General features: G+C 58.3%; 1 protein-coding gene across 1 annotated transcript in view; it reads right to left on the bottom strand.

The window, feature by feature from the left end:
- Window positions 1-5,018: 5,018 nt before the first annotated feature.
- VOLCADRAFT_90590 (uncharacterized protein) overlaps window positions 5,019-13,170 on the bottom strand; it is a gene marked incomplete at both ends in the record, with an annotated part of 12,636 nt that continues 4,484 nt past the window's right edge. The window contains 11 exons of the mRNA XM_002950053.1: window positions 5,019-6,599; window positions 6,981-7,982; window positions 8,430-8,555; window positions 8,873-9,019; window positions 9,557-9,837; window positions 10,378-10,462; window positions 10,894-11,046; window positions 11,195-11,320; window positions 11,452-11,559; window positions 12,248-12,376; window positions 12,645-12,809. Of these exons, the coding sequence (XP_002950099.1) occupies window positions 5,019-6,599; window positions 6,981-7,982; window positions 8,430-8,555; window positions 8,873-9,019; window positions 9,557-9,837; window positions 10,378-10,462; window positions 10,894-11,046; window positions 11,195-11,320; window positions 11,452-11,559; window positions 12,248-12,376; window positions 12,645-12,809 (3,903 nt within the window). The remainder of the gene's footprint in view (window positions 6,600-6,980; window positions 7,983-8,429; window positions 8,556-8,872; window positions 9,020-9,556; window positions 9,838-10,377; window positions 10,463-10,893; window positions 11,047-11,194; window positions 11,321-11,451; window positions 11,560-12,247; window positions 12,377-12,644; window positions 12,810-13,170) is intronic.

Here is a 13,170-nt window from a genome sequence, read left to right as displayed (position 1 = left end):
CGGGGGCTATCTCCCCTGGACTAGCCCAGGGAGGGAGAGGCGGAGGAGGGTAGTAGTCTCAGGAGGCTGTTTGGCGTCTTGTGGTGTGAGCTCTTTGCGCTCTTTTTTGCGTGAGGATTTTTGAGCTTGGTGACCTCCCCAGCCCGGGAAGACTCGTCGGGCTCCCGGTCGCCCAAGTCCTGGTAGCGAGCTCTCTGAGATGCTCGGTTCGTTCGGTCGGCAGGAAGAGCCCCCCAGTTGCGACTTCGTTTATGTTAGGAGACCAACGGGCATAGATCCCGTCTAGTTGGAGCGCCAAACAAGCGCTGTTGCGTGCCGGCCGTCGTTTCCCGTGCGGCCTGACCCGGGGGCGGAGTGCATGAGACTAACCAGCCGTATGCACCCGCCCCCCGCGCTGTGCTTCGGCCCTGGGCCCCCGGCTTTTCAGCCCACAGTGTAATCAACGTCATACATACATACATACATACATACATACATACATACATACATACATACATACATACATACATACATACATACATACATACATACATACATACATACATACATACATACATACATACATACATACATACATACATACATACATACATACATACATACATACATACATACATACATACATACATACATACATACATACATACATACATACATACATACATACATACATACATACATACATACATACATACATACATACATACATACATACATATCTACGAATGCTGCAGGTCGCTCGTCTGGGCAACCGGGCTAGGGGGATGAGGACCCTCATGGATCTTGGCGGGGTGGAAGAGATCATCACGCCGGCCGCATTCCAACCTGGTGCGTGTGTATGTATGTATGTACAGCATGCATGAATCGGCTTGCCCACAATCAGTACGGCACATACCACGATGCGGCGTACGACACATTCCATACTTATGTTGGCCCTGTTCTTGATATATCTTTACAAACAGCGGCCCTGTTCTTGACAGTTGATTGCCCGCCGCACCATGGTGCATATAGCGGCCGGCACACACATCAACGACCGCACATCACCTTCCACGCCGGTGGGGGGGAGGGGACAGCACGACCCCCACCCCAATCCCCTACCCGCAACCAAACCCACCTCACCTCACCTCACCTCCCTGTCCAACTGCTTTTGGCTTGCCTTTCGCCGCCACCACCACCACCACCACCACCACGGGCCAATACACAGCTGCATGCGCCCATGCACCCATGTTGGTCTGCTGGTGGCCTCACAGGGGGCCCACCTGCGACCCCCCCCCCGGAGGACCCGCCTGCTGAACCCCAATGGCCAACAATGCAACAGCCTGTGCCATAAATCAAACCCGCCGTACGGCTTCACCAGTCCAGATGGAGTGTAGATGTGAAGCCCGCCTTCCTCCACCGCCTCTGAACGCGCCATGAGGGCCAACACACACACACACACACATACACACACACACACACTCCCACGCCCCCTGCTCTGTCCGCCGCCAGGTTTCGGATGCTTCACGCTGCTCGACGCCGCCGACCACAACGCCCCTCCTTCCTCTCCCCTGGCTACCTCCGGCCTGCTCAACCTCAACCCCACCGCCCCCACCTCCTCAAGGGAGGTCTACGTCCTGCCGCGATCCTGGCAGGCAGACCCCAGACGGAACGCATCCGTCACGGGTGACCTGTCCCTGCGGCTCTTCGGTCAGGGTACGACAATGACCGTATCCGCGTTCAAGGTGTCGTACGAGCTGTAATGAGTGACCAAGCACACGCGCTTGCCAGTGGCATAGATTGAGCTAACGAGGTGCTGCTGTTTAATGTGCACCTGTGAACTACACGCGCCCGCGCCTCGTGAGCGGTACATGTCGTATATCTGTGATGTTTGAAATGGTGGATGGAGTTGCCGGGCTATTTCGTGCTGCTCGTATTGCCTGTTTCCTGTCGATTTTTTTCGTGGGCATATAATAATTTTCGGGGGAGCGCCTCCCTCCCCCCTTCCTCTCTATCTCCCTCCCTTCCCCCCTGCGGAGGGAGGGCGTCGTCACCCTAGAAAGGATATTATTCTTTGGTTGCAGCCGTCATGTGCATGTATGTGTTTGTGTTGGATTAAACCAGGCTTTGGTGGGACATGAGGTGTAAAAACCCCTCCAGCAGAACGGTCAACAGAGCCCGTTACGGCTTCGTGTTTTATAAGTTATGGGCGATGGCGGTTGCAGCTCTTTAGGACCACCGCTGAACCTAGCTTTCTTTGTGTGCCTGTGCCTGTGCATTAGTTTCTGTTGCCGCAAGCAGTAACCACCGCATCGTGTGCTGCCGCAGTGCGGACCCCTAAGTACATTTAAATTCTTTCGATACGGAACAGAAAATCGGCTGTGGTTGCGTACAACATATATAATAACCTGCGCAACGTTGGCAAACAATTAATCTATCCTTCACCCCCCCACCAGTCGTTGCACCATGTTGGTGCACTGCCAAGTTCTTACCAGTAGCATTGCGGTCAACATGCCCGCACCATGGCCATGTAGCACACATCACATCACATCACATCACATCACAACCGGTACGGAGATATAATGCTGTGGGTTTGGCGTTGCGGGTAGCCCACCTGCCGGTAGTCGCGTTGTATGTTACATGGTAATAACAGCTTGGTAATTACAACCCATTCCGCCTATCCGGCTGTGGAAAAGATTGTGGCGGGCTAAGGATTAGCACCTCCGGTTGTTGTTTGTTCGAGATGCTCCTCCTAGGTAGCTGATGTTACGCGCATGCAAGCGCGGCTCCCTACCAACGCGCCGTGTGGCGATGTGCCATCATAGGCACATCATGTAAGACGGAAAATATGAAGGTTTCCTAGAACTTTGCCAATCATCGTTCATCAATTTAACCTCTAATTCTGTTAAGGGGTTTGTTTCCTAAAGCGTCTAGTAGTGCAAAAGAGTCAATAAGGGCCAATATGCATCAGGCAGAGGTAGGGTATCTCCGGCCGGCCGGTCTGACTTTGGGTTGCAATAAAAACCTTTGCAGCAGCAGGGTTGTGGTGGTTCCCGTGCACGACCCATTCGAGGATTGATACACACACCTTATACATACCTTATCTACCTGGCGCCAGGGTGGTCATCATATTCCGGTGGCAGCAACTGCCCTGCCAACAACTTCGAAGTACATGTGCCGCCCAGAGGTGTGCGCGTCGTCCAAAGAATAGTGATGAGGCCGTAGTAGACCTTCCCTACAGCCCTCACATCCACAACACGCATACATGGCTCACCTACCCACCTAGCTACCCACCTAGCTACCCACCTGCCTACCTAGGAATAGAAACGCTCTACGAAACAATCACGAACAGTCCGCACAAGACAGCACGGGTGCAAAGGTGGTAAATCACAGCGCACTCCACGGTTGGTCTTCGTGGGAAAGGTTATCAGACGTTGGCGCGTGTAGTCGGAAGGGTGTATATACATCACCCCTATCGTGGAGGTTCTCCACCTAAAAGAAGAGCCCCTACTGGTTTAGCCCAGTCCGGTGGGTGAACCAGGAGCATCGCTCAAACATCTACTCATCCAGTAGAGCAACAGCATCGCCCCCTCCACCACATCAGTATCAGTCGTTCATGAAAATCATCAACCACCTAACTCGTAATAGCAACCCCGCCCTACAATGACACACGTGCAAATGCATAATGTGCATAATGACACACGTGCAAATGTATTCGTGTGTACACGTGTGTGCACTCCGTGTCGCTTTTACAACAAAAAAGACGAAATGCGATCTGCCCTCCGCCCATGCAAGAGAGACTTCTTTGGCAACGGTGTGCGATAGTGCAAGCGACTTTAAACTGTCCAACCACCTGCCATTCCACGTTCATATGGAACTATATCTCTGCCCTCTATGGTGCCCTTGAACTGCTCTTCCCTCAAGCCCCAGATGTTGCCGCGCATACGCACACACACATGTCCGCTCAGGGAGAGAGCGTAGGCGATCTTTCCGTTGGGGCTGGGCAGCAGCTCCTGTGGCCAGTGTCAGGCCCGGTCAGATACTTGTAACCTCTCCACGCATTCACACACACACACACACACAAATACATACACAGACACAGACGCACGCATCCTACGGCTCCAGAGCTGCCGACGCTACCGACAAGATCCCTCCCTTTACATGTTGATGGTTGAAACATGATCCGTTTTGAAATGACGATGAGGATGGCGGACGTGGTGTGAAGCATTGCATCCCTGCCGCCTCCTTCACGCCTGCTAATAAAGCCATTATTACAGGGAATAATGAACCAGTAGGTGAGATGTGCCCTTGCCCTTGAATCGCGTTGAGAGTCAATCTCAAGAGGCGGTACTCACGCACTGCCCAAAACATCTCCCTGACCCCCGATACGTGTGAACTGAACACGTGACAGCTCACACGAGGCGACCTCATGGTTGAGACATTCGTTCGCTCGTTCGTTCGTTCTGCCTTTCTGTTTCCGCGCCGCATATGGAGACCGCGCTACAAACAATACACTTAAGTTTGCTGACAGGCGCGCCGCTTCCCCCGAGACACAGGGTCTTTATCACGTTCCTTATGGACAGACAGACAGAAAGACAGACAGACAGACAGACGGACAGACGGACGGACGGACATAAGCTCTGTCTTCCTGATTAGTTAGTTATGGGATCCGCGTCCCAATGCAGCAGTGCCAAGATACGAAGATTTTCGAAGACGACAAAAAAATAAATACACAAAGAAAAAAGAACAAGAAGAACGATAAGAACAACAACATCCAGTGAAAATGCTGCTCGTGTTACAACGAGGAAACGCGAATGCAACCCAATACGAAACCCAGAGGAGCAACGCGCTGTGCGTGGCTGCCACGCACGCATCAGAAGGGGACATTGCCAGTCCCGGGCAGTAGGGGGCCAGGAAGAGGAAGAAGAAAAGGAAGAAGAAGAAGAACGGAAGAGGAAGAAGAGCGCGGAGAAAAAACTATTCAGCATTCGCCGAATCACGGCTCGCCATAGTGGTTTCAACAGCATTGGTAAGACATTTTACTACGGCACCAACGGCACGGACGACATGCTAAGGTCCGTAAGACTCGACGGCCGTCGCCTCCGCCAGGTCTCTGGGCCCCGTGAGACCCCAATGCCGGCACCGCCGACGCCGACGCCGACGCCGCCGCCAGCGCCGCCAGCGCCGCCAGCGCCGCGCGCCCAAGTCGATATCGCGGCCCCCGGCATCCTAACCGCCGCGGGGCCTCCAACTGCAGCAGTGGCGCCTGCTTGATCAGCTGCTCCTGCGACTCGCGTCGAAGGACCCAAGCCCCAAAGACGCAGGGTCGAATATGGCAGCGATGGCACACGGCCCGCCGCCACCGTGCCCTGGTCAAATGCCATTGCCGTCGCCATCGCCCGCGACCTGCATGCAGCACAAGTACACTTGCCACACGTGGTGCAAAGAGTTGCTGCTGCATGGCAGGGGCCGTTACCACGGCCCCCGACGGCGGCGGCGCCAGCCCCTGACACCGCGGCCGACGGTGAATGCGGCCAGGCCAGGCTTGAGGTGATAGACGACGCGACGTCGGCAGTTCCAAAGGACGTTGACCCACCCGATGCCCCGCTGGTCCGGACTCGCAGCTTGTAGACGCGATCCGGCAGCGGGACCAGCTGCGGCAAGCGGTCGGAAACCACGCCGCCGCCGCTGCCCTCACCCCGCACTGCAGCTGCCCCAGCCTGCTGGGATGCCGCCGCCACCGGCGGCCGCGGCAGTAGTGCCCCGTTCGCTACTGCGTCGGAAATCGCTCCACCTGAAAGCCGCTGTTGCAACTCCGCCGCCGGCGGCGGCGGCAGCAGCCCGGGCTCAACCGCGGAGCTGACGGAACCCGCGGTGTCAGCGGCAGGCAGCTCAAACATGCTCCTCGCATCGGCGTCGTAGCAGTCGCCGCTGCCAGTGGCGGTACCCTCCTCACGCACCCGCGGGAGGGTGGGCGCCGCAGCCACCGCAGTCGTTGTAGTCCCAGATGCAAGCCACGAAGTACTGCGCGACCGCGACACACCGTGATGCCGTGCCAGCACCGCTGCAGCGCTGGAAACAGCCGCAGCAGCCATGCCACCGCTGCTGCCACCCCGGCGGAAGCCCGAAGCCGTGGAGGCACGCTGGATCGAGGTATTGGACACGACGGGGGCGGATGTGCGCCCACCGTCCAGCGCAGCAGGCCATGCCGCCGGACCCGCGGCCTTACCAGCGAAGGCGTCGGCGGTGGCAGCGGCCTGCCGCGGCACGCCCGTAACCCCGCCGGCGCCGCTGCCACCGCCGTCTGAGCTGCTGCGCATTAAGCCTTCCTCCTCAGGTACCAGCGGAAGCGTATGGGCGGATCGAGCCCGAGCCAGAGATGATAGCCTAGGTTGCCGTGCCGCGCCGGTAGCGTTAAGGAAAGAGCCGCCGCCGTCACTGCTGCCGTCAGCATCGGCAGCAGCGCCAACTCTGGGGCTGTCGGAATCGCTGAAGGGACATACCCGTGGGCTGCCAACCCTGCTACCGGCGGTGCCGTTAACGGCAGCGGCGCCTGGCGAGCGCTGCGGACTGGGGGATCTAGGTCCGAGCCCTCCTGACGCCCCTGATGGCAGGGCGGAGAACTCCGAACGCAGCCATGCCGACACCACCAGAGACGGCGATGGCGGCAGCGGTGACGGCGACGACGGTGCGGAGCGCAGCCCAGGCATTAGCGAACACTCCGACAGCTGCTCGAGCAGCGGCCTGCTCCCCAGCGGCTGCAGCTGCGGCTGCTGACGATAATACTGTTGCTGTTGTTGCTGTTGTTGCTGTTGCTGCTGTTGCTGCTGTTGCTGATGCTGTTGCTGTTGCTGCTGCTGTTGCTGCTGCTGCTGCTGCTGCTGGTGGTGATGGTGGTGGTGATGGTGGTGGTGGTGATGGTGGCGCCGTAGTTGTTGGACGAGGTGTTGCCGTTGATGGGCGGTATGGGGTCCCAAAGCGATCGGCACCCCGCCTGCATCCACCACCGAATATGCCATCTGCGTGTGCGCAATGACCGAGGCACTCCGCCCATCCACAACGGCTTCTGTGTCTTCGCACGTGTCGTCATTTACATCGCTCGCGTCACAGTCTTCGATATAGTCTTCGGCTCCAGCAGCGCCGCCGCCGCTGCCGCCGCCGCCGCCGTCTTCGTCGTCTTCGTCATCGCGGTCACAGGTGGCGTCACGGCCGCCGAACGCGACCACTCCGTTATCGGACATGGACGCCCGGCGGGTGGCACGCCGGCTGCGTAGATTTACAGCCGCTGCCGCCGCCGCTGTCTCCACCCAAGGGGCCCGTCTGGCCGTCAACGCCGCCGCGGCGAAGCGCGACAGCGAGGGCGCCGGGCGACCAGCAGCCAACCCTCCGCCTCCACTTGAACTCCCGCCAAGCCCCGGCGTCATCAACTGCGGCTGTGACTGTGCCTCCGTACGCATCCCCCTAACCGCCGCCGCCGCTGTTACACCGTCACCTTCGATGCCATCCCCGTTGCCGCCGCCGCCGTCCGAGAGAGGCAGTCGGGTGCCCGACCGCGACCGCCTCGCAATGCATGGCATGCCCCGTACGGCACGCCTGCCAGGCTCTGCCTCGCCACTACTGCCGCCACCAAGGGCACCGGGACCTGGGAGCGATCCCTGCGGCAGTTCACCGTTGCCCGCGGACGAGCGAATCGCGGCGTCTGCAACACAATCGTCGTCAGCGCCGCCGCCGCTGCTGGGCTGAAGTGCCAGCGTCGCCGGCGATGCGGCGGGTACGACCGCGAGCGGCGACCCCGGCACGCCGCTGCCATCACCGCTAAGCAGTCCGCGTGCAGTCACGCTGCCGCCTCCACCGCTGCCTGCAACGCTGCCGGCGCCGGCGCCGCCACGCATGGTGCCGTACCGCGACAAGATCGCCAGCGATGGCGCCCCCAGGGGGTGCTGGGCCGCTGAGCCGTATGGACCAACAGCCGCCGCGGCCCCCACCATGCCGTCCGGCTGCAAGGCCTGTATGACAGACTGGGAAAGCCAGGAAAAAATGCCTTGGGTAATTGCAGCGGAGCATGTTGGCGCGGGTACATTTACTTGGGAGACGCATTGTGCGTACCACGTTCCTGCTGATGGTGTGGTTGGTGATGGTGATGTATAAAAAAGCACTGAAACCCGCACCAACGTCATCCGCCACAGCAGCCATCCAGCAACACACCAGGGGCACACACCAGTGGAAGGCGGTGGTCGTGAGGGTGAGATCGCCGCCGCGGAAAACCAGCCGGGCGCCTTAACAATTGCCACACTGATGTAATTTGGTGGCGGACAGACAAACAGACAGACAAACAGAGACAGATATGCAGACAGATAGACAGACAGACAAACAGACAGACAAACAGAGACAGATATGCAGACAGACAGACAGACGCATGCAAGAGGACGTGGCACTGCAGGTGGTCCACATACCATCGTCACGAGTCCCCTCTTCCTTGTCGCAGGCTCCCTCGACAGTTCGGTGTACAGGGGGTTGGCAATAACCGCCTCAAGCCAGGAGGACAGCAGCAGTGGCAGGGAGCTGTCGTCCGGGCGCGCCTGGAAAGGGGGAGACCCCCACAGGCGGGGGGAAGAAGGGGGGAGAGGGAGTTGCCGAGTAAACGGACTAGGAGCGAGGGAAGGAATGTAGTGAGGGGTAACAAAATGCACCGCCGAATAAAGCACCTTACTCCACACAACGCACATATACACACACACATACGCACACGTCCAATCCTTCCTTTTTCCCAGCCTGTTATCCAACAGATACCTGGTTTTCAACGATGGCCGGGTTTGCTGCTTTTTGCTTTTTTCCCTCCAAATTCCCGTCCGTCCACCAACCCCCCGTCCATGCCCTTTTCCCCTCTTCCCTCCACCTGCACCAATGCCTCCAGGTTATCCGCCGCACAGTCCAGCATGGCGGGCTGTTTGAGGATGCGGTTCAGCACCGTCACCAGCTCGCACCAGGAGCGGTCTCGTTCGGGTACACCAACCAGCTTGTCAATCAGCCGCTCCTTGACGTACTGCGGGGGGGAAGGAGGAGGAGGAGGAGGAAAGGGGGGGGAAAGAGGAGAGGGGATAGTGGTGCGACGACGCGGGATATCAGGGCTGGTGTTAGGGCGCTCATAATAGAGGCCAGCGAAAGGAGGGAGCTTGCTGTGCAGGGTGGTGATGGTGGTGGTGGAGGGGTGGACGAGGCGGAAAAGAGACGATGGGTGTAAAGCCCTGCTGTTGGTGTTGGTGGTGCTGCTGTTGTTAGTGGTGCCACACGGCGCACTGGTTAAGTGGGCACTGCGGCTGTACTGCAGGAACGCCAGTTGGACTTACGTACATAGGCGGCGAAACCAGGAACGAGGGAGGCGGAGGGGAAAACCCACCGGCACGAATCTCACAAACACATCATCCGCGGTCTATCCTCTACCATTCCCCGCCACACCCAAACCTTATCCCCATCGCAATTTCCCATGCTGAAACTCCGTAAAGAGCCCCTAAAAATTCCTTGACCCCTTAAAACCTGAAACCCACCTCCCTCTGTTCCTCTTCCCCCTTTTCCGCAATACCTGCAGCACCTTCGTCACCAGCGAAGGCTCCACCCACAACAGCCTCTCAATGTCCGCCAAATGGAGCTCCCACAACCGGCACGCGCTGGTGGTCTGCAGCGTCCATGGCCGCACCCCCGCCGCCTCCACCACCCCCTTCAGCAGCACCGTCTCACCGAGGAGGCAGCTCATGCCGGTAGTGGGGTGCTCGTCTACCTCGTTCTGGCGCTGAGCCACCACGTTGCCCCACTCCAACACCCACAACCGGTCGGCGGGTGTGCCCTGACGGCACAGATCGTGGCCTGCTCGTGCGGGGTTAAGGTTTGGGGGGGGGGGGACCGGCCGTCCGGAGAGCCGGATGGGGGAAAGACGAACCACACACGATTGAGAGCCGGATGGGGGCGAATGTGGTGCGGTGGCAACTTAAAAGTTTCATATCAGGCGTCGTGAGGTAAGGAAATCGTGTTTGGGGTCGGATTGAGTGGGGAATTGCAAGGAGTTGGCAAAGCGAGGGCGTTCTTGAGAGGTAAGGGAGTAGGAGGATTAAGAAGGGAAGGTGCTGCCGGAATGGTCTCCTCTGTCGTTCACCGTACAACTCCAGTTCGTGTTTGGATCTACCACTCATCACATGGCGATGGATGGGTGGGCGTATGGCAATTCAATACACACTCCCATCCAGCCAGCCGTCTTGCAAGCCCCCTAGCGGCCCTCCCCGCCCCTCTTTCCCTGCTCTGCCGTTTTCATTTCTTATCCCTCCCATCCCGCGTTCCCTTCCTACTTCCTTCCCTCTCCCTACCTGAGGGGCCCCCCCATGCAAACCGCTTCCCTCCTCCCCCTCTCACCACGTGGAACGTCCACGGGACGGAACATGGACGCCAAAAGATCTTGTAGCTCGGGTTCCCTGGAGGTGGTGTTGAAGATGTGAACCTGCGGTTTGGCGGGATGCGCAGACGATAACATGTCACCCCATCGCAGTGAGTTCCATTAAAAGCAGCAAAACAGGGGGAGCAGGAAGAGTGGCGTAAGCAACGCACCGCACAAAACCAGAGACCCTCTTTCATCGGTAGCATGCAAATCAATGGTGGAATAAAGAGGAGGAGGCGACACATAACAAATCGCATGGGAAGTTTGTGGTTTGCTGGTGTGCAACATTCAATGCAATACGCAGTGCGAACCCCATGCGTGTGTTTCTATTTTTACAAATATCTTTGTTATTCCACACAGCAGCAGGCCCTACAGCAGCATGTACTATGCTAGTCCTTTTCATCACCCGCCTTCCCACGCCCATCCCCAAACCCTGCAGGATCCCACGCCGGGCGAGCCACATGCTGATGCTGGCGACACTGCAGCCGGCACACCGTCTGCGCCGCCAGCCGCCGCCGTGGCCCTCTGGGTTCACCTGGAACGAACCAGCTAACACCAGCACCATCTGGACAGTGAATGCTCTCCGAGGCCTCCAGACTAAAATCCAGATTGCTGCAGCGACTTGGAGACTTCACCGCTGGGACAACCTGCGGATGTATACACGCATCTGCGCACGGAACTTCTCCCCCTCCTCCTCCCTTTCCGTTACCCTCACCCCCTCAATCCCCTCAGCTTCAATCGTCAGCGGTTCGTCTTCACCCTCCTCAGCCCTGGCGTCTACCCACACGCACATACCCGCTGTAGGAGATCCTTCATGATGTGCTGCAGCACCTCGCGACGAAGTGAGGTGGGCAGCGCAAGGATGTAACCCGCCTCCTTGTTCATGTCTCGATGCGCCAAATCAGGGTCCGCGAAGAACACCTGCGCGCAAGCGGTGCGCAGCGTAATTTCTTCCATGCGAGCCCTGTTTGTGTCTTGTGATGTTTTCCGCCTAAGCCGCGGCCCCTCCCCTCCTCCCCTCCTCCCGGGCCCTTCTCTCCCGCCGTTCCGACCTGCAGCTCCTTGGTGAGCTTGGGGTTCAGATGTCGCATGGCGGCCCAGGAGGTGGCTCGAGCAACGTCACGTTTGGAGAGAAGTAAGGCGGAAGCATCACCGCTGGCCTGAGGGGGTGGGGAGCAGCAGCAGGAGCGCAAGGGGGAAGGGGAGCAGAAGGGAGCGGTGAAGTTATTCCGGGGCGACCAAGGGACCCGGAGGAGGTCGGGGGGTGGGGAAATAAACAAATAGGATGATTTACAAACTACAGAGGGACAGGAGCAGGGTGAGGAGCTGGATGAGGAGCTGGATGAGGAGCTGGAAGAGGAGCTGGAAGAGGGGCATAAGGACGAGGGGGAGGAAGGGGAGGAGCATGAGGAGGAGGGGGAGTAGGCGGTGTGAGAGGAGGGGCTAACCGACGGGAAAACAGACGCAGACTGTTGAGCCGTGATGATGTGTTGGTGAGGTGTTGGTGAGAGCCTGGGGTTAAGGGGACGAAGACAACCGAGACCAGACTGCAGACCTTCAAGAAACAGACACCAACAAACTCCCTCCAACAACAAATCCATCAGCCTTCGCACATAACCCCGTCAGAGTAAACACCCAACAAGATCTGATGATATGCACACCTGCTGATTCTCCTGCTCTCTCAGTCGACATCAACACCACTTCACAACGACTGCACCACAACCAGCGCTACACAGAAGGCCAGAAGGAGCCAGCGCTCGGCGAACCGCCGACCCAACACACCAACCACAACTGTCACACCCCTCTACCCGCCCCATCCCAACGACCAACCATATCCCACTACCTCACCCGCATCAGCGCCTCACCGACGATTCCGACCACCAAACCGTTGAACACCATGCCATACACGGAACAGAAGTTTGACAAGATCTGCTCCCCCAGCCGGCGTGGGGCCTGGCCTTGGCCTGTGGTGGTCAACTGTGGGACGGGAGCGAGGCCGTGGTGGGACTGCGGCAGCGGTAGTACGCACATGTTGAGGTATGTAAAGGTAGGCAAGACGGCAGGACGGCGAGGAGGAAGGTCCTCAAGAGATTTGGCCGTCGTCGATGTCTACGTTCGGAGGATCGTCCTGCCAGGGTTTCCCGATGCCTTTATTCCTCCCCTCCCCTCCCCATCTCTCCCCTCCCCTCCCCCCAGCACCGTCACGCCACGTCACATGACCTTCTCACCCCGCAGCGCTACCTACCACGGTGATGACCCAGTACGCCGAGTGCACCCACAACACCGAAGGAGACACGGACTCGAAGTCCACCCACTTCATGCCGCCAAACCAGGTGTCCAGGCCCTGGTCACCGTAGTAGGTGGCCAGAAGGACCATAAGAGAAGCGCACAAGTTGATAACTACCAAGAACTACAAAAAGGGGGAGGGGCAAGGGGGGGTTCGTGGGTGTGTGGGTGAGGGGGAAAGGGATGCGGCGTGGGAACGGTCCGGGGTGGGACACCACGAAACAAATAACTATTAATACACCACACAGAACGAAGGGCCGTGTTCATATATGTACATATGTACGTGCGTATGTGCATGTGTTTGGCCCAAGCGTTTTGGTGTGTACGTCTCGGAAGGGAAGCGTCCCTACACCTTCTTAACGTTCGAAACCTCCGTTGTCCCAAGGAAAGAAAGCTGCATAAAACTCTAATTGCACGAATGGGATATTGTGGCCCCTCCCTCCCCTCCTTCCCCTCCCTCCCCTCCCTCCCCTCCCTCCCCTCCC

The sequence above is a fragment of the Volvox carteri genome (genome assembly GCF_000143455.1).
Source record: "Volvox carteri f. nagariensis unplaced genomic scaffold VOLCAscaffold_17, whole genome shotgun sequence".
Classification (NCBI taxonomy): Eukaryota; Viridiplantae; Chlorophyta; class Chlorophyceae; order Chlamydomonadales; family Volvocaceae; genus Volvox; species Volvox carteri.
The sequence above is the reverse complement of the archived record's forward strand: the minus strand, read 5'-3'. Positions and strand labels throughout refer to the sequence as shown.